Consider the following 20,423-nt stretch of genomic DNA (forward strand, 5'->3'; position numbering starts at 1 on the left):
TGATCATTAAAAAGTCAGGAAACAACACGTTGGAGAGGATGTGGAGAAATAGGAACACTTTTACACTGTTGGTGGGACTGTAAACTAGTTCAACCATTGTGGAAGTCCGTGTGGCGATTCCTCAGGGATCTAGAACTAGAAATACCATTTGACCCAGCCATCCCATTACTGGGTATATACCCAAAGGATTATAAATCATGCTGCTATAAAGACATATGCACACGTATGTTTATTGTGGCACTATTCACAATAGCAAAGACTTGGAACCAACCCAAATGTCCAACAATGATAGACTGAATTAAGAAAATGTGGCACATATACACCATGCAATACTATGCAGCCATAAAAAAGGATGAGTTCATGTCCTTTGTAGGAACATGGATGAAGCTGGAAACCATCATTCTCAGCAAACTATCGCAAGGACAAAAAACCAAACACCGCATGTGCTCACTCATAGGTGGGAATTGAACAATGAGAACACATGGACACAGGAAGGGGAACATCACACACGGGGGCCTGTTGTGGGGTGGGGGGAGTGGGGAGGGATAGCATTAGGCGATATACCTAATACTAAATGAGTTAATGGATGCAGCACACCAACATGGCACATGTATACATATGTAACAAACCTGCATGTTTTGCACATGTACCCTAAAACTTACAGTATAATAATAAAGAAACCTGTTTAATAAGATCTTATAGTTTGCAGGGTGTAACTTAACTCTTAGCTTGCATGGCTACCTTGCAACTCTTACTGTGATTATAATTTGGTAATGACTGTTTATTGCCACAGTCTGTTTTGTCAGTCTTATGATCTCTATTTTAACCTTAATCATGGGCAGTTGCGCCTAAACTCCAAAAGGGTGAGGATTATAACGAGGCATGTCGGACCTCCTTTCCCCATCATGGCTAAAAATTCAGTTTTCATGTTTCTCTGGGGTCCCCTTGGCCAAGAGGAGTTCATCCAGTCAGCTGGAGAACTTAGAACTTTATTTTTGGTTTACATATGCCATCTAATAGGATGCAGTGACAAGAAAAATGTCATCACTTCTCTGATACTCTTGCCAAAGTTGCGTAATCTGAATTTAATATTATGAAAACATCAGACAAAACCAAATTGAAGGACATTATACAAAACATCTGGCCTATCATCTTCAAAAGTATGATAGTCATAAAAGTCAAAGACTGATGAAGTGTTCCAGATAAAAGGAGATAAAAAGACCTGACAACTAAATACAATGTATGTGTGTGTGTGTTCATATTTGTATTTATATTATTGAGACACTCAAAAAAATTGAATGAGGTCTGCAGATTACATGTAGTAATAAATCAATGTTAATTATTGATTTTGTTGGTAGTATTGTGGATATGTAGGTGAGTTTTTTTTAAAAGTATAACTTACATACCATAAAATTCACCCTTTTTTTTTTTTTTTTATCCCATCATACAACAGTAAAAATTCACCCTTTTAAAGTGTACAAGTCAGTGGTTTTATGTATGTTCACAGATTGTGGAGCCACTGCCACTGTCTAATCCCACAACATTTCATCACCCCAAAGAGAAATCCATGCCCATTAGCAACCACTCCCTATTACTCCCTCCAACGACCCCTGACAATCACTCTCTTCCTGTATGGATTTGCCCATTCTGGACATTTCATATCAATGGAATCATATAATGTGTGGCCTTTTATGTCTGGTTTCTTTAACTTAGCATGTTTTCACACACAGTTCATCCATGCTATAGCAAGAAGTACTTAATTTTTTTACCTGAATAATATTCCATTGTATGGATATACCACATTCTTTTATCCACTTATCAATTAATGGAAATTTGGGTTGTTCCCACGTTTTAAGTATTATGAATAATGAATAATGTTGCTATGAACTTCTGTGTACAAGTTGTGTTGTAGGGAAGTTTAAATTTTTCCCCAAAGCCTCAATGATTTGAGTCTATAAAACACACTGATAGGCCGAGCGCAGTGGCTCACGCCTGTAATCGCAGCACTTTGGGAGGCCAAGGCGGGTGGATCATGAGGTCAAGAGATCAAGACCATCCTGGGCAACATGGTGAAACCCCATCTCCACTAAGAATACAAACATTAGCTGGGTGTGGTGGCGCGCACCTGCAGTCCCAGCTACTCGGGAGGCTGAGGCAGGAGAATCACTTGAACCCAGGAGGCAAAGGTTGCAGTGAGCCAAGATCGCGCCACTGCACTCCTCCTGGTGACAGAGTGAGATTCCATCTCAAAAAAAAAAAAAAAACCCGATAATAGACAGATTAACAATAAAAAAGGCATACAGGTCTTATTAACGTGTATGGGCATGGCATACAAAATATGAAAAACTCAAATGGTCAGAAGATTGATACTTTTATACCATCTTGAGGTCACAGAAAGAATAGGGGCTTGGAGCTTGGCAAAACAGGTTATGTAGCAAGACTGGTTATAAGAGGGAAAGAAGAGGAAAGGCCTGGCTGGCAAAGACAGCCTTGTTATATGGATGAAACTTCATGGGTAGCAGCTCTCAGGAAGAAGAGATGGTAGCCTTTGGTAAATATTTCTGTCAGACCTTTAAAGGTGTCAGATTCTCAGTTAATCTTTCCTAGATCTAGATGAAGTGGTGGGGGGTGGTTCAAAGAAAGCCTGTTTGCATCTGTTGTTTACTTGACTTTATTTCCTCTACAGATGCACATCTCCCCTAGAAAAGACAGCTTTTTAGCTATTCTTTGGTTTCTAGTCCCTCTGAATCGCTGTCCTGAAATATATCAAAGAAATATATTTGGGGGTGAAATATTTTTAGTTTCCCTCATTGTGGATGTATGTTTTCAGTTTTCTTAGACCTATACTTAGGAGTGGAATTGCTGGGTCATTAACCTTTTGAGGAACTGCCAGGTTGTTTTTCAAAGTGGCTGCACCATTTAGATTCCCACCAGCAACTTCTCCATATCATTGCCAATACTTGTTATTGTTTATCTTTTTAGTATAGCCATCTTGTGGGTATGAAGTAGTTTCTCTCAGTGTGGCTTTGATTTGCATTTCCTTAATGACTAATGTTGAACATCTTTTCATGTGCTTATTGACACCATTTGTATATCTTCATAGTAGAAATGTCTATTGATATCCTTTGCCTATTTTTAAAATAGCCATAGTTGTATTTTTCTTATTGAGTTGTAAGACTTCTTTCTATATTCTAGATACTAGACTCTGGATACAGATATGATTTGCAAATATTTTCTTCTGTGAGTTTTCTTTTCACTTTCTTTTTTTTTTTTAACATCAATTAAATTACATTTATTTAAATATCCTCATCAAAACACATCTTATGAAGCATCTTTTCTGTGACACCCTGATCTATTCCAGATCCACTCTGTGCTGCTGTTTTCTGACACCAGTTTCTGCCAGTGCCCTCCAGTGAGGAGCCCCCAACTGGGCATTCTGAGGGTGCATGTGTCTCCCTCGAGGCTTCCTGAAGCAGGGGCACGACACCTCCTCCATGTACTGGGGGTGAAGTTCTGCAGGGTCAGGGGTTGGGGGGAACCCCTGTATTGTTGCTGTTCCCTGCTGCTGTCCAGAGTCCTCTGCAAACTGCTGACCCCCTTCCCAAAGTGGCAACAATCTGAGGGTCTGACACCCACAGTGGTGTGTGTGGGACCCCCAAGGTGCCCGACAGTAACTGATAGTTCCTATCTCCATCTCTGGACTTCTGGGATTCCAGTGCATCCCAAATGTTCCTTTGTCGTGACAGTGACGCCACAGGGCTCTCAGGATGATCTAGGCACTGTTCTCGGAGCCCCGTAAGTGAGGCCAGGCCCGTGGAGCAGAGCAGCTGCCCAGGTGACAGCCATGACGGGGCCTCTCAAGCTGGGAAAGGCAGGAAACGGATTCCCCTGAAGTTGGCCCCTTGATTTCAGCCTGGTGAGACCCATTCTGGACTTCTGACCTCCACAACTGTCATCAGCTTGTGCCATTTTGAGTCACTGCATTTATGGTAACTTGTTACAGCAGCCTTGAGACACTGAGATACCCCCCTGTGCCCCAAGTCTGTGGTGTCACTGCTTCAGCCTGGCCTTGCTTTTGCTGGGACTGCTACAGTAGCCTGGTGAGCCTGACTGGATCCTCAATGGCGGTCAGACTTTTTATCTGAGGACCCCAGGGGTACTCGCTCTGTGGTAGTCATGATCTTGGTCCTCAAAGGGATGGACATGTCCATACCTCATGCCTGTCCACACCCTCAGCTCCTCCACACAGCTCCAGGGAAGCATGAGCGCCCAGCTCAGGGTTGGGTGCCAGTCCCTTCCTGCCTCTAGCAGGCCCCCTACAGATGCCAAGTTCTAGCATGTGGGACACAGATAAGCACGCCCTTGCCAGGCTTAGAGCACGGATGGCCTGTCCCGTCTTTTCACTTTCTTAGTAGTGTCCTTTGATGCAAAAAAAGTTTTCAGTTCTACCGAAGTGCATTTTATCTGTTTTTTTTTCTTTGGTTGCTTATGTTTTTGGTATCAAAAACATAATCCAATTGCCTAATCCAAGGTCGTGAAGATTTATATCTGTGTTTTTGTCTAAGAGTATAGGTCTTACATTTAGGTCTTGGTCCATTTTGAGTTAATTATTTATGTGGTGTGAGGTAGGGGTCTGGCTTCATTCTATAGTACTTGGATATCTAATTGTCCCAAAACCATTTGTTGAAAAGACTGTTCTTTCCTTATTGAGTTGTCTTAGCACTCTTATTGAAAATCAACTGGTCATAAATGTGTGAGTTTATCAGCTCTCAATTCTATTCTATTGACTTATATATCTATTCGTATGCTATTACCACATAGCCTTCATTACTGTACATTTGTAGTAAGTTTTGAAATTAGAGAGTGTGAGTATTCCAAGTTTGTTGTTCTTTATTGAGATTGTTTTAGCTACTCTGGGTCCCTTGCATTTTCATATGAATTTTAGGATCAGCTTGTCAATTTCTGCAAAAAGGTAGATGGAACACGTTTTCACCATGTTGGCCAGGCTGCTGTTCTATATCTTCTTACCTAACTTTGAAATAGGGCTTGATGCCATATGGGTCATAGCAGCTAGATGGCATTCTTACTTTTATTGTTTCTGGATAAAGATCAGTCTTAGCACTAAGGTAAGAGCCAACAGTGATATAGTTGGTTATAGCTTACTAAAAAGAAAAAAATGTTTCAATTACTTTAGTGTGTACCATTAACTTTGAGAGAGGTATCAGGAAGTAGAAGTCAGATATGAACTGCTCCACCACTTAAAAGTGTCTCAGGATCCTTAGGGTGAAGAAGTGGCACATACAATGAAACCTGAAAAATATCCAGAAGTGATTAAGGTAAAGAGGGACTAGGGGAAGAGGAGAAGCTTAAGTAGAGGAAACAGCACATGCAAAGGTCCTGTGGTAGGAAAGAAATGTGAAGAACTGAAAGCCCAACATTGTTCAAACTTAATTAGTGAGGGAGAGAAGGGATATAAATTTTTACTGTTGTATGAAGGGGTTAAAAAAAAAGGTGAATTTTATGGTATGTAAGTTATATCTTAAAAAAAAAACTCACATATCCACAATACTCCCAACAAAATCAATAATTAACATTGATTTATTACTACATGTAATCTGCAGACCTATTTCAAGCCGGTATTGTGCCATTGCACTCCAGCCTGGGTGACAGAGCAAGACTCCGTCTCAAAAAAAAAACAAAAAAAAAAATTAATGGCTAAAAATATTTAACTTGCACAAATGCTATTATTTTCATAACTCTAATAATTTACCAGAATGAATCATCCATTTTACATAAGCTCTCTTCCTACTTCCTAGAATGCCTTTCTCCACCACCTCATTTCATTTCATTCCTGCCATCACTTTCTTTGGCTTTTGTGTCTTTTGTTGGAATCCTTACTCTATATTTAATCATGCTTTCGTTCCCTTAACCTCTAATTAGAATGTGAACTCCTTGAAGGCAGAGACTGTGTCTTAAAATTGTATCCTCAGCTCTTAACACATTACTTGGCACATAGTGGACATTTTATTAAAAAATTAATTTAATGTGTATCTAGTGATAAATAAACTCTGTAAGATTGATATCTACAACACCTAGCTTAGTGTCTAGCTTGCAGTTTAACACATAATGGCTGTAATTATTATTACTACTATTATTATCTTGCTAATAATAATAATAAATGTTATTTCTCAGAGGTATACTTTACTTAGATTAATAAAATTATTTCCCTGGCCATTAATACCTCTTCTTATGTATGTTAGTAGACACTTTATCCATTTAAGGTGATATAGGAAGGATGGAAATGCAAAAGAATACTCATAGGACCTATGGACCTGAAGATGATGGACATCATTTTGTTCTGGAGGTACAATATCATAGTTTGTAATACCAGATGATATGAGCAGCACAATGACAAGTCTGCCCTCCAGGAATAGTGAGTCAGGTACCCTGCTTAGGTATGTACATTAGGACACTTGGATGATAACCTTGTTTGTGCAAAAACAGTAAACTACACACACATACTCAGAGTAAATTTGATGACAAATATATAAAGAGAATTAGTAAAAGAAATAAGAGCTGAAACCTTTTTTTTTCTTTTTTCTTTTTCTTTTTTTTTTTTTTTTTTTTTGAGACAGGGTCTTGCTGTGTTGCCTGGGCTGGAGTGCAGTGGTGCAATCATGGCTCACTGCAGCCTCGACCTCTCAGGCTTAAGTGATCCTTTCGCCTCAGCCTCCCAAGTAGCTGGGACTACAGGCACATGCCACTACCATGCCCTGCTGTTTTTTTTTTTTTAAGTTTTTGTAGCGACAGGGTATTACTGTGTTACTCAGGCTGATCTCAAACACCTAAGTTCAAGCGATCTTCCAACCTTGGCCTCCCAGAGTGCTGGGATTACAGGTGTGAGCCTCTGTGCCTGGTCTAAGAGCTGAAAATCTTAATCATTTTGATGTTTTATTTTGATTTGCATAATAATTGCTGCTCCATGATATTCAAGCCTGTTATCTATCTTTGTTTCTTATAGCTATTGGATGAACTCCCAATGATATACAGCTGTTGCATATTTGTGTACTGCATGTAAGTACTTTTAAAATTTCATTGTTTGATATATTTTTAAATTTATATTTACCTCATAGTGGATTAATATAACTGATATATTTATATTACTAGGATATTTTAATAATGTAGAAGGTTATAAATTTTATGATATCAATATAGAGTATAATTTCTGGGAAGTTACAATAATGTTGTGTATTAACTTTTGTGATCTCAAAACCCTGTAGCCAATTTAGATAGGATCTAAATAGCTTAAATTCCATAATTTGCCTTTCCCAAGTGAATAATGTGTACAAATTTAGATAAAGATTTTCATATTGTGCCATAAAAGTTTTCAGATACAGTTTCTGTATTCTACAGTATAGTTTAACAAGACGCTTACCAGAAAAGTGAGGTACACTTCTAGTTGTATAGTGATCATGTCAACTTAATCTCCTTTTTGTTTGAAGTTATCTTTTAAATAGATACTTGTTTTCTTATTCTAAGGTAGACTAAATGCTCTCAAGAATATACTTATTTTGACTGGTTATTTACAAATATGGAAACAGTTTACAGGCCATTCCCAATCCAAAGTTCTCTTACTGTATTATATTCTGTTTACTTTATTATCAAGTTAATTTGCATTTCCTGAATGTCAGGGAAAAAATCAATCTTGAAAGATAAAAATGATTATGATAAATAACATTAATAAATGCTAATATTTATCTACTTTGTACTGTGCTAGGCAGTGTACAGTGCCATCTCTAATTCTCAGCAACTATGCAAGATAAATGGGTATTGTCCCCATTTTATAGACAAGGAAGTAAAGCACAGAGAGATGCAGTAACTTGTCTATGGACAAAAACAGAGCTTGATTTAAAAGCATACTGGCCAGGCCATTGTCCAGGTAAACAGTCTCTGAGGAACACTGAAATATCCCTGGAAATATGTCATGATGGAGAAAATTACAATGATCACAATTCCTCTCAAGGAGAGATTGGAAGAACACTTTGATAGACTGCCTGGGTATGTGGCAGAAGTGTAGAAGTGAGACCCTTCCTGTACTGCATGATCAAATAATGTGCCTTCTAAGGAGGGTAGGTGAGGTTAGCTATATGTCTTCTATTTGAGTAAGTTAGGGTATGCAGGTTTGGGCTCTAGCTAAGTCACTGGGAACATTAGAGGAAAGCCTCCTTCACCCATTACCCTGTAGCATCAGCCTTCTCTAAATGTTGGACAAGTATGTTAAGAATATGTGTTTGGAGGGGCAAAAAATTACTAGCTTATGTAGGGACCCACATGCCTGAGTCAGGCCCTAGTAACAAGGCTTTTGAGGGCAGCAGTAGCCCAGTTAGAGCAGCCACTGCAAAGACGCTGGCTGCAGCAGGGGAGGCAGTGCTGGTGGGGACCGGGAACAGGTGGGAACCCCGTCCCCTACTAAGTTGGTGGGGCAGGAGCCCCACACTCCCGGGCACAGCTGCAGCTGCCCAGCCACAGCTCTGGACCTGGGCATCCCTGCACTCTTGGAGTTCCAGGAAACCCCTTGCCCCTGCAGGCTTGAAAGTGCCTGCTCCCACTGCCTGGCCTCTCTCCGCTCCCAGCTCCCACTCCAGGGCAGAGCAAAGCTGTGGCCGAGCCCGGGTGCTGCCGCAACCTGGCCAGGTGTGCATGTGCTTGGGGTGGTGCTGACATGCCAGCCCCCTGCCACCTCCGCCCCCTCTGGACTTTAGGCACTGACAAGCATGGGAGGGAGGCCGAGGCGGGGACTGAGGGCAGCTTGGTGTGGGCCTGCAGGCACCCCTCGGCAAGAACAGCCTGGGCACCATGGGCCATACATTGATGGTGGCAGGAAGCAGACAGGCTCCTGGGCAGAAAGGGGCAGTCCCCGGTGAAGCTCCACCTTCAAGCCGGGGACAGCCTGAAGCCTGGGGGCCAGGCTGTCAGTTTCGGGTGGAGTCTGTGGCCCAGAGTGAGAACTTACAGTGCTTTTTCCAAGCCCTCCCATGGCCACCCATTGATCAATCAGCACTCACTTCCTTCCTTCTGAGCCCATAAAAACCCCAGACCCAGCAAGACTCACACAGATGACTGGAGGACCTACCTGCGAATAGGAGCTACCCACTCTGGATCTCCTCTCCACTGAGAGCTGGACATTCATTGGGATGACCTGCCTGCAGATAGGAGCCACCCACTTTGGGTCTCCCAAGAGCTGTTCTGTCACTCAATAAAGCTCCTTTCCACCTTGTTCACCCTCCAGTTGTCCACATACCTCATTCTTCCTGGATGCAGGACAAGAACTTAGGACTTGCCAAATGGTGGGCTGAAAGAGATGTAACACAAACAGGGCTGAAACATATCCCTCTCCCCAGCTTGCCACATTGCAGGAGATAAGAAGGAGAGAAGAGCTGTGGCCCTTCGGGGAGCCCAGACCTAGGGGCTCCGTGAGTCAGGGCTGTGACACCCTTTTGGGGGCTTGGTGGTTTCTGGCATCTCCCAGTTTCCAGGCACCACTGCATTCCCCTTGTCCAGATGGTGGTGCCCACAGTGGAAGATGCTTACGATGTATCTGATCAAACTGCAGGCTTGCATGGAGCCAGTGCCTATGCCGGCTTCTGGAGCTGCCCGCCCTGCTACAATAGCCAGTGTGCCTGGCTGTGCACAGTGGCCAGACCCCAAGCTTCCTCATTAATACACCTCTCACTGCTCCATTCCTGGCTTCCCCTTGGCAGGCATGGGATCCAGGCTGGTAGCATGAGCCAAGTACAGCCTGCCAGGCCGAGTGGGCAGAATGAGCCCAGTGGGCCAGAACAAAACTCAGGCAAAGGTGCCACCAGCCACAGAGGTTTCTGGCTAGAAAAGCAACACCCTAAGGATCCTGAGACACTTTTAAGTAGTGGAGCCACAATTTAAAGCAGTTCATATCTGACTTCTACTTCCTAATACCTCTCTCAAAGTTAATGGTACACACTAAAGTAATTCAAAGATTTTTTTCTTTTATTTTTAGTTAGCTATAACCAACTATATCACTGTTGGCTCTTACCTTTACTAAGACTGATCTTTATCCAGAAACAATAAAAGTAAGAATGCCATCTAGCTGCTATGACCTATATGGCGTCAAGCCCTATTTCAAACTTAGGTAAGAAGATATAGAACAGCAGCCTGGCCAACATGGTGAAAACCTGTCTGTGCTAAAAATACAAAAAATTAGCCAGGCATGGTGATGTGTGCCTGTAGTCCCAGCTACTCAAAAGGCTGAGGTGGGAGAATTGCTTGAACCCAGGAGGCAGAGGCTGCAGTGAGCTGAGATGGCACCACTACACTCCAGCCTGGGTGACAGAGTGAGACCCTGTCCCCCCCAGAAAAAAAGATGTAGAACAGGGATCAGAAAACTTTTTCTGTAAAGGGCCAGATGATAAATATTTTAGGCTTTGTAGGACAGGAGTCTCTGTTGCAGCTCTTCAACTCTGCTGTTGTAGCTTGGAAGCTACCACAGATAATATGTAAATAAATGAGTGTGACTATGTTCCAGTAACATTTTATTTAAAAAAACAGGTTTAGCTGGGCACAGTGCTCACACATGTAATCCCAGCACTTTTGGAGGCCAAGGTGGGAGGATCGCTTGAGCCCAGGAGTTCAAGATAAGCCTGGGCAACATAGGGAGACCTCATCTCTACAAAAATTACAAAATTAGCCAGGCATGGTAGTACATGCCTGTAATCCCAGCTACTTGGGAGGCTGAGGTGGGAGAATCACTTGGGCCCAGGAGGTTGAGGCTGCAGTGAACCATGATTGTGCCACTGCACTTCAGCCTGGGCAACAGAGGGAGGCCATGTCTCAAGAAAAACAAAAAACAATACCAAACTAACAAAAAAAAACAGGCTCAGGCCAAGATATTGGCTCTTGAGCCATAGTTTGTCACCTTGATCTAAAAAAATAAGGTAAACTCCTTTTAATAACATATTTTAAAAACTATTCTGATGTTTATATATCTTTAGGAGAAGATATTCTTGAGCTAGCAATTATGACTATATTGAAAAGAATCAGATAACCATCATATAATGGGTACAAAGAACTCTTAAGTATTAGTGCTAGGAGCCAGGCATAGTTTGCTCACATCTGTAATACCAGCACTTTGGAAGGCCAAGGCAGGAGTATTGCTTGAGCCCAGGAGTTCAAGACCAGCCTGGGCAGTATAGCGAGACCCTGTCACTACAAAAAATTAAAAAATTAGCTTGCATGGTGGTACACACCTGTGTCCCAGCTACACAGGAGGCTAAGGCAGGAGGACTGCCTGAGCCCCAGGAGGCTGAGGTTGCAATAAGCCATGATTGTGCCGCCACTGCGCTCTACCTAGGGGACAGAGCAAGACCCTGTCTCAAAAAAAAAAAGAAAAAGAAAAACAGTTTTAGTGCTAGGGAACAGCAGATATTACTTAGAAGGATACTGATACTGTAGATCAATTTTCAGCTCTGATATTTAGTAACTGAATGAGCTTAAGTAAGTCAACCTTTGTTCCTTTGTTTGTAAAAGTGGAGATTATAGTACTTATAAATTTCCCATGAAGATTAAAATAAATGATTTGTTTATAAAATAAACTTATTGTGTGCTATTCATGTATCATGCACTGTGATAGGCACTGGGAACTGGGAAATTAAGTAAGAAATAGTCCTTTTACCTCAAGAAATTTGTAGTTTAGTAAAAGAAACAGAACCAGAAACAAGCAGCTTTCATGTGATGTGATTAATACTATACCTGAGACATACAAAGTTCAGTGGAGTAGAAAGGGATAGAGCTTGCCATTATATGAAAATGGAGCATGGTGTCCTGTCATAGTGAATTAAACATAAGTTTCATCATTGCTACCACCTCAGAGTATAAAAAAGAATATATAAAAAGAGCACGCAAAGCTTTTGTTTCTCAAAAACTAGGTCTCTGGATTCTAATCTTTCCTCAGCAATCTTCTGCAGTATCCGTTTATGATCATATTCCCCCATTCAGAAAGAGCCTGCTGTAGTACACTTTAAGTGACACTTAGAAGGAAATGAAAGGGGTGAAATAATTTTTAATCCACTGTATTGACACACAGTTTACATGGAATAAAATGCACCCAGTTTAAGTGTATGGTTTGACGAGTTTTGACAAATGTATACTCCTACGTACCCATTACCCTTATGGCAAGAAAGAGAAACAGAACATTTCTATCATGTTAGAACATTCTTTTCTGACCCATTGCAGTTAATACTGACACCTACCCTGGCCTCCAGGCTACCACTGATCTGCTTTCTATAGTTATAGATTGGTTTGTCTGCTCTGGAATTTTATATAAAAGAAATTATACCATATGTACTCTTTTGTAACTGGATTCTTTTATTCAGTATAATATTTTTTGAGGCCACTAATTTGCCAATTACTTTTGATGAATATATTCATCTATGTTGTTACATATATCACTAGTAGTATTCCATTTTATACTGTTTACCAATGTTGAACATTAAGGTTATTGCCAGTTTGGGGCTACTATGAATAAAGGGACCATGTACATCTGTTAACAAGTCTTTGTATGGATATATGACTTCATTTCTCTTGGGTATATATCTAGAAGTGGAATTTCTGTGTTGTATGGTAAGTATATGTTTTACTTTATAGGAAACTGCCAAACTGTTTTTCAATTTAGTTGCACCTTGTTATGGTTCTACTGGCAATATATGAAACTTCCATTTGCTCCATATACTTGCCAAGACTTGGTATTATCAGTCTTTTTTATTTTAGTCATTCTAGTGAGTATGAAATACTATCTCTGTGGTGTTTTAATGTGTATTTTCTTAGTGACTAATGATGTGCATCTTTTTATATTCTAATTGTCCATTTGTATATGTTATATTAAGAACTATCTATTCAATCTATTCAAACCTTTTTCCTTTTTTTTTTTTTTTTTTTTGAGATGGAGTCTCACTCTGTTGCCACTCTGGAGTGCAGTGGCGCGATCTCGGCTCACTGCAACCTCCGCCTCCCAGGTTCAAGTGATTCTCCTACCTCAGCCTCCCAAGTAGCTGGGACTACAGGCGCCCGCCACCACCCCCAGCTAATTTTTGTATTTTCACTGCGTGTGTCCTCATACTGTCTAGTTACTGTAGCTTTATTGTAAATCTTAAAGTCAGTTAGAGTAAGTCCTTCAATTTTGTTCTTTTTCAGTATAGCTTTGGAAATTTTAGGTCCTTTGCATTTCCACATAAATTTTAGAGTCAGCTTGTCAATTTTTACAAAATAGCCTGCTGGAAGATTGACTGTAATTTCTTCGACTCTATAGACCAGTTTGAGGAAAGTTAATATCTTAACATTACTAAGTCTCCCAAACCATGAATGTGGTCCTTTAATTTATCTAAGTGACATTTTGTGATTTTAAGTGACTTGATCTTTGTTAAATTTAACCCTGTGTTTTTCATGGTTAGGATGCTATTTTCAATAGTATTGCTTTTTTTTCTTTTTTGACATGGGGCCTGGCTCTCACCTAGGCTGGAGAGCATTGGCACGATCTTGGCTCACTGCAGTCTCCTCATCCCAGGCTCAAGCCATCCTCCTACATAGCCTCCCAAGTAGCTGGGACTACAAGTGCGCTCTACCATGCCCGGCTAATTTTTGAATTTTTGTAGAGACGGGATTTTGCCATGTTGCCCAAGCTGGTCTCGAACTCCTGACATCAAGCAATCTTCCCACCTCAGCCTCCCAAAGTGCTGGAATTACAGGCGTGAGCTACCGCACTTGACCACAGTATTGCTTTTTAAAAGCTTTATATTCCAATTGTTCATAGCCAGCATTTAGAAATATAAGTGATTTTTGTATATTGACCTTTTATATTATCACTTTGATAACTTATTCGTTTTTCTGTTGATTCCTTAGGATATTCTTTGAACATATCAAATACGTGAAGCAGTCTAGACCTCTAATGATTTTTTTTTTTTTGAGACAGTCTCGCACTGTCGCCCAGGCTGGAGTGCAATGACACGATCTTGGCTCACTGCAACCTCTGCCTCCCGGGTTCACGTGATTCTCCTTGCCTCAGCCTCCCAAGTAGCTGGGATTACAGGCATACACTTACAACGACTAATTTTTTGGTATTTTTAGTAGAGATGGGGTTTCACTGTGTTGGCCAGACTGGTCTCGAACTCCTGACCTTGTGATCTGCCCACCTCGGCCTCCCAAAGTGCTGGGATTACAGGCGTGAGCCACTGCACCCGGGCTCTAATGATTTTTAAATCTGTCTTGCCTTCTGTGTGCTTGTTCATTTGTGAAACATGTACTGGAAAACCTCCTTTATTTTAGGCATGATCCTAGGCTCTGTAGATACAGAATCAAGGAACTCATTGTCTGAGGAAGGGGACAGATAAGAAAGTGACTGTATGTAATAAAGTGAAATAACCATGGTAATAAATACAAGCCAGGCCTCCTAAAGACCTTTGGTTTCTTAACAGATAACTTGCTTTCGAATTTGGAATAATAGAGTTTAAAAGTAAAAACTAATATTTCACCTAATATTTTCATCATTGTCCAAGTGACAAAATTTAAAGGTAAAAGAGATCTTAGAAAGTGCCTCTTCTAACCACCTTTCCTTACAAATAAGAAAATAAGAGTTGGTCCAATTCCCACAGCCAGTTAGTAAACTGAGAGAACACTCTTGCTGCCTATACCAAGTCACAGTCCTCAAAGGTTGGATTGGATACTCACTGATGGCCAATTGTCTGTTCATATTTGCTTATTTACCGGATACCTCCTATGTGTTAAGCATTATCTTTGTGCTAGATATATGAAAAAAATAAAATTTATTCCTGCACACAAGGAATTCACAGGCTAGTTGAGGAGACAGATAAGGAAAGAGACAATTATAATAGACTGCTATTTTCTCCAATAATGTTCCTTAGGAATCATTAGTTGCAAGATATAGAAACCTATTCAAGCTAGCTTGAATTAGGAGAGATTATTTATTTACTGTAAGGATATGAGGAAATTATATCCTTATTTATTACATCCTTATTTATTGTAAGGATATGAGGAAATTATGTGGAACCCAATAGCAGGAAGTACAGCCCCACCTTACTAGAACTGGAAGGACAGCTTCTTCCCCCTTCCCTCTTTTTGCCATTCCTTCCTCTCCACATGGCTTCACCTTTTTGTATCTGCTATATTTTTCTCTCCCTGTAGATTACTTCTACTCATTCATCTACTTCTTCATTCAATTTGGCTGCCCCCAAATATCAGCCTCAGACCTTGAGTCCATATGACTTTGACTCTCTATACCTTTTTTTTTTGGAGACAGGGTCTTGCTCTGTCGTCCAGGCTGGACCCTCTATCTCCCAGGCTCAAGCTCTCCTCCCACCTTAGCCTCCCGAGTAGCTGGGACTACATGCCCATGTACATGGGACTACATGCCATGTACACCACCATGCCCACTAATTATTTTATTTTTTGTAGAGACAGGGTCTCAATTTGTTGCCCAGGCTGGTCTCAAAATCCTGCACTCAAGTGATCCTCCTGCATTGGCCACCGCACCCAGCTGACTCTCTATACTGAATTGATTCAGTCTCTCCCTCCCAAACTCCAGACTCTCAGGCGAGAACCTTTCATTGTCCCAGTTTAAGTCACGTGTCTAATCCTAGTCCTTCCAGCCTCTTAGAGGATAATAGGCAGTGCAGGTTTTCTCTATGAGTGGAAAGAAATGATGGATATCACTTATCATCGAGAGATATAGGCAAGTGGTAAAGCAGCATTCTATTTATGTTCCTACTTATATATTCTTTTAAAAGTTTCTTTCTCTCTTTTTTTCAAGGTTTGAATGTTTCAAGATCAAGAACTCAGTAAACTACCATCTGCTTTTTACCTTAGTTCTATTCAGTTTAATAGTAACCACAGTAAGTCATATTTTGTTTCTAACAGATTAAGCATGTAAATTCACCATTTATGGAGTTTGACATATTTTACTTCCAGTATTTGCTTCATGCTATCAAACTGAAATCTTTCTACACAAAACAAGAATATCACACTGACAAATATTGCTCCCTTGTTCCCTGTTCAAATGTTACTTCTCACTGTAATTGAAGTACTTTTAAAAATCTGTTTAGTTTTTAAAGGGAAAAAGCAAAAAAGCAAATATTTAGTAGCAATAATTGGGAAAAATTAATTTTTCTCATAGATGGACATATTAGCTCCTATTTGTTAAAAATGAGAGATTGGCTCTGCTCCATTGGTCCAAATGTGACTGTTTTAATGATTAACTTTTCTCTAGTAAGTTGAGATAGCTAGTCACTTCTAATTCTACATTAATGCTTTTTTTCTCAAGTAAATTGCATTTTATATTATGAAAATATTTATTTCAGAAAACATTTATTGAAAACTTACCATGTCAGGCACTAGAAATACAGAGATGATTAAAAAGCAGTTGCTATCTGTGAGGAGCTCATTCTGTTAGAGATTTTAGACATGTACACAAAGAATTGCATCAAAAGATAATAATTGCAATAATAGAGGTAAAAACTACTTATATGGTGATGAGATAAAGGAGGTTCAATCAAGGCTTCATGCATGGGTCAAGGAAAGCTTCTGAGAGGTGGCACTTGCACTAGAATTTAACTGATGAGTAGGAGTTCATCAGACCCCTGGGCAAGAGTGCAGTGAAGAATTTGTAGATAGCACTATTGTTTGTTCATAGGCAGAGAACTTTGAAACAACATAGTGAACTACCATTTTCAATCACTTACTATATGCCAGATATTGTAACTACATACTTTACCTTTATTGTCTCATTAAATCATCACCACTGGTAGAACTGGGCAAGATTTAATATGGCTGGAACATATGGTAATTGAAGGGCAGTGAATGAGTCTAGTGAATTAGACAAATGTCAGATTATAAATACCCTTCTATGCCTTGTTTGAGAGTTCAAATATTTATCCTCGAAGAAGTGTGGAGTGGTTAGGCGCAGTGGCTCACTCCTGTAATCCCAGCACTTTGGGAGGCTGAGGCTGGTGGATCACCTTGAGGTGTCAGGAGTTCATGACCAGCCTGGCCAACATGGTGAAACCCTGTCTCTACTAAAAATGGAAAAATTAGCCAGGTGTGGTGGCACTCCCCTGTAATCCCAGCTACTCAGGAGGCTGAGATGGGAGAATTGCTTGAACCCCGGAGGCGGAGGCTGCAGTGAGCTGAGATCGTGCCACTCCACTCCAGCATAGGCGACAGAGTGAGACTCCATCTCAAAAAGAAAAGAAAAAGGTAGTGTGGAGCCAATAACTGGTTTAAAGGAAAGATGTAATCAGATATGTGTTTTAGAAAGATTGCTCTGGTTATGGAGGCTGGATTACAGGAGTATGAGGCTAGACCCAGGGACTTTTGTATTTGCTTTAGTAAGATATGAGACTCAGGTGAAAGTAATATAGCTGTGGGGTTGAAAAGAAACGGTCATAAGTAACAAACTGCAGGATATGTGACCCACTTCATAGTAGAGGGGGTGAAAGTAGAGTAAAAAGGAGTTGTCTAGAATGACTACTGGCCTGGTTGTCAGGATAGATAGTATGTCCTTAATCAAAACAGGAAACTTGGAGGATGAATAGCTTTTGCAGGATAGATAATGAGTAGGTTTGCACCATGGGGTAGGGGTAGAGATAAATTCATATGAAATGTGTTAAGATTGAGGTGCCTGACATTAATTACATCTGAGGCTTAACAGTTAGGCTGGCCTAAAGATGTAGATTTAGGATTTGTCAGGGTATAGATAGTACAAAAATATGAGAATAGATGACCTGAAAAAGTAGCATGGGCCGTTAAGATGACTAAAGGGGCCAGCCACAGTGGCTCACACCTGTAATCCCAGCACTTTGGGAGGCCACGATGGGAGGACTGCTTGAGCCCAGGAGTTCAAGACCAGCTGGGCAACATAGTGAGACCTCGTCTCTACAAAACATTTTTTAAAAATTAGCTGGATGTGGTGGCATGCACCTGTAGTCCCAGCTACTCAGGAAGCTGAGGTGAGAGGATTGCTTGAGCCCAGGAGGTCAAGGCTTCAGTGAGCCATGATTGTGCCACTGCACTCTAGCCTGGGTGACAGAGTGAGACCCTGTTTCAAAACAAACAAAGACTAAAAGTACAACCTAATGAAATACTTACATTTGAGGACTAGGTAGAAGAAATGGAGCTAGCAAAAGAGACTGAGAACAAGTAATCAGGGACGTAAGAAAGCTAGGAGAGCCTGATGTCATGGAGTACAAAGATTTCTAGAAGTGAAAAATGGAAGAACAGTTGCCTCTGAAAGGATGAGTACAATGAAGATTGAGAGCTAATAGAAATTTTCAGTTGGAAGACCAGGTAACCTTAATGAGGATACTGTCAGTAGTAAACTGATGGAGGCAAAAGCCAAATTTCAGTTAGTTGAGATGTTGAATAGGAGGTTGAGAGGGCACATATGCACTATTTACTTGTTTCCACATTACTTTGCCGAAACTACTGTATTAGTCCCTTCTCATGCTGCTATAAAGAAATACCCAAGACTGGGTAATTTATAAAGGAAAGAAGTTTAATTGACTCACAGTTCCGCAGGGCTGGGGAGGCCTCCGGAAACTTAACAAATCATCGTGGAAGGTGAAGCAAACACATCCTTCTTCACATGGTGGCAGGAGAAAGAAGTGCAGAGCGAAGGGGGAAGAAGCTCCTTATAAAACCATCAGATCTCATGAGAACTCACTCACTATGATGAGAAAAGCATGAGGGAACCACCCCACCCCCATGATCTGTTCACCTCCCACAAAGTCCCTTCCCCAACACATAGAGATTACGATTCAGATTACAGTTCAAGATGAGATTTTGGGTGGGCATACAACCAAACCATATCAACTACATATTGGTTAATCATGAAAGAATTGTAGAATTTCAGAGGTGAAATGAAGTCTTGTTATGATATGAAAGAAGAGAATCAAGTCTAGAGATTGTCAGTGACTTGCCTGGCCAATCAAGTTTATATAGAGAATTGGTGGGAGAGACAGACTTTGAAGTCAGATTTAAGTTTGGATCCAGGCTACTTAAAAACTTTGGGACCTTGCAAATTACTTAATCTCTCTCAGCCTTAGTTTCCTTTATCTGTTAAATGAAGAAAATAATAGTATATATTTTATGTTAGTTGTGAAAATTAATACCTAACACATAGGAAGGACTCCATAATTATTTGCTTTAAAAAATGTCTTTAAGAGGTATGTCGTTTTGCATTTCTTTTATTAGTAACAATGGGAATCTGATAGCATTACCTATATAAATGGAAATTAGTATTTTGAAATAAGAAATTTCAGAGATTAAAAGCATTCTCCCTTACTGGGTTTAGAGTTACAGATATACCATATCTCATACACATCATACTTTTAAAGCTCATAATGCTTAAAGGAAATAATCTGGGTTTGGTTTTTTTTTGTACTGAGGGTAGAAACTTCTGTAGCCAAGTAATAAAATTATATAAAATTTTATGGGATTGCTACATTAAATGAGGATATAGAAATATCTAAATCCAGTACTTACTATCAAAGATATTATAGTCTTGTAGGGAGAGAAACAAACTATTAAATGCCACAAAGTTTATACATGAAGAGTAATGGTAGAAAGGAGCGTGACTGGTTGCTTCTGCTGTATAGAGAAAGGATCAGAAAAGGCTTCAAGAAGGAGGTATAGTTTGAGTTGAATCCTAAAAGATGAGTAATGAGTAGAGGAAGATTTCTGAACAAAGTAAAGAGCAGCATGTTTAAATATACAGAAGTGTGAAACTAGCACATTTGAGGAAGCACAGTACTTTCTGGAGACTTGGATGAGGAGGAGACAAGAAAACAATAGTGAGACCAAACAGAAAGGAAGGAACCATGGAAGGATTTCAATGTTAGGCTAAGAAATTTGAACTTTGTCTTGCAAGTGATGAGAGTCATGGCAGGGTCATGACTTGAATTTTGATTCCCCTGTACCATATCATTTAAAAATTGTGCTCCTGTAGGGCAATACATGCATGTTAAATCTTAACTAGGCATTGAGCTTAATCATCCACATGACATTGGAACCTACAGCTAGGGTTTGTGTAACTGCGAATGCATCTAGAAGGTGAGTTAGAGATTTCTGGAAGCATAAGAAAGCACAAGAAATTTGTTTTAAATGTCTTCACTTACTGAGCGCCTACTGTATGCTAGACACTTTCAGGTATTTTAGCTTATCATTCCTCACCACTATTACTGTTCATTATCCAGATGAGGAAGGATGCGTCTTTTAGTTAAATTACTTGTCCAAGGCATGTAGCAAGTAAATGGCAGAAGTTGAAATTTACTCCTATCTCTAAGTCCAGTGTTCTTTCTGTTGTAGAACAGATCTGCTTTGGGGAT

The 20,423-nt window shown here is 40.3% G+C and overlaps 1 protein-coding gene across 4 annotated transcripts in view; it reads left to right on the forward strand.

Annotated features, from left to right (window-relative positions):
• Positions 1-20,423, forward strand: part of ACER3 (alkaline ceramidase 3) — a 165,695-nt gene that overhangs the window by 107,094 nt on the left and 38,178 nt on the right. For all 4 annotated transcript variants that reach the window (XM_024255600.3, XM_054524855.2, XM_054524856.2 and 1 more), the window contains 2 exons: positions 7,022-7,074; positions 15,854-15,935. In XM_024255600.3, coding sequence (XP_024111368.1) covers positions 7,022-7,074; positions 15,854-15,935 — 135 coding nt within the window. The remainder of the gene's footprint in view (positions 1-7,021; positions 7,075-15,853; positions 15,936-20,423) is intronic.

Source organism: Pongo abelii, chromosome 9, assembly GCF_028885655.2.
Source record: "Pongo abelii isolate AG06213 chromosome 9, NHGRI_mPonAbe1-v2.0_pri, whole genome shotgun sequence".
NCBI classification, from domain to species: Eukaryota; Metazoa; Chordata; class Mammalia; order Primates; family Hominidae; genus Pongo; species Pongo abelii.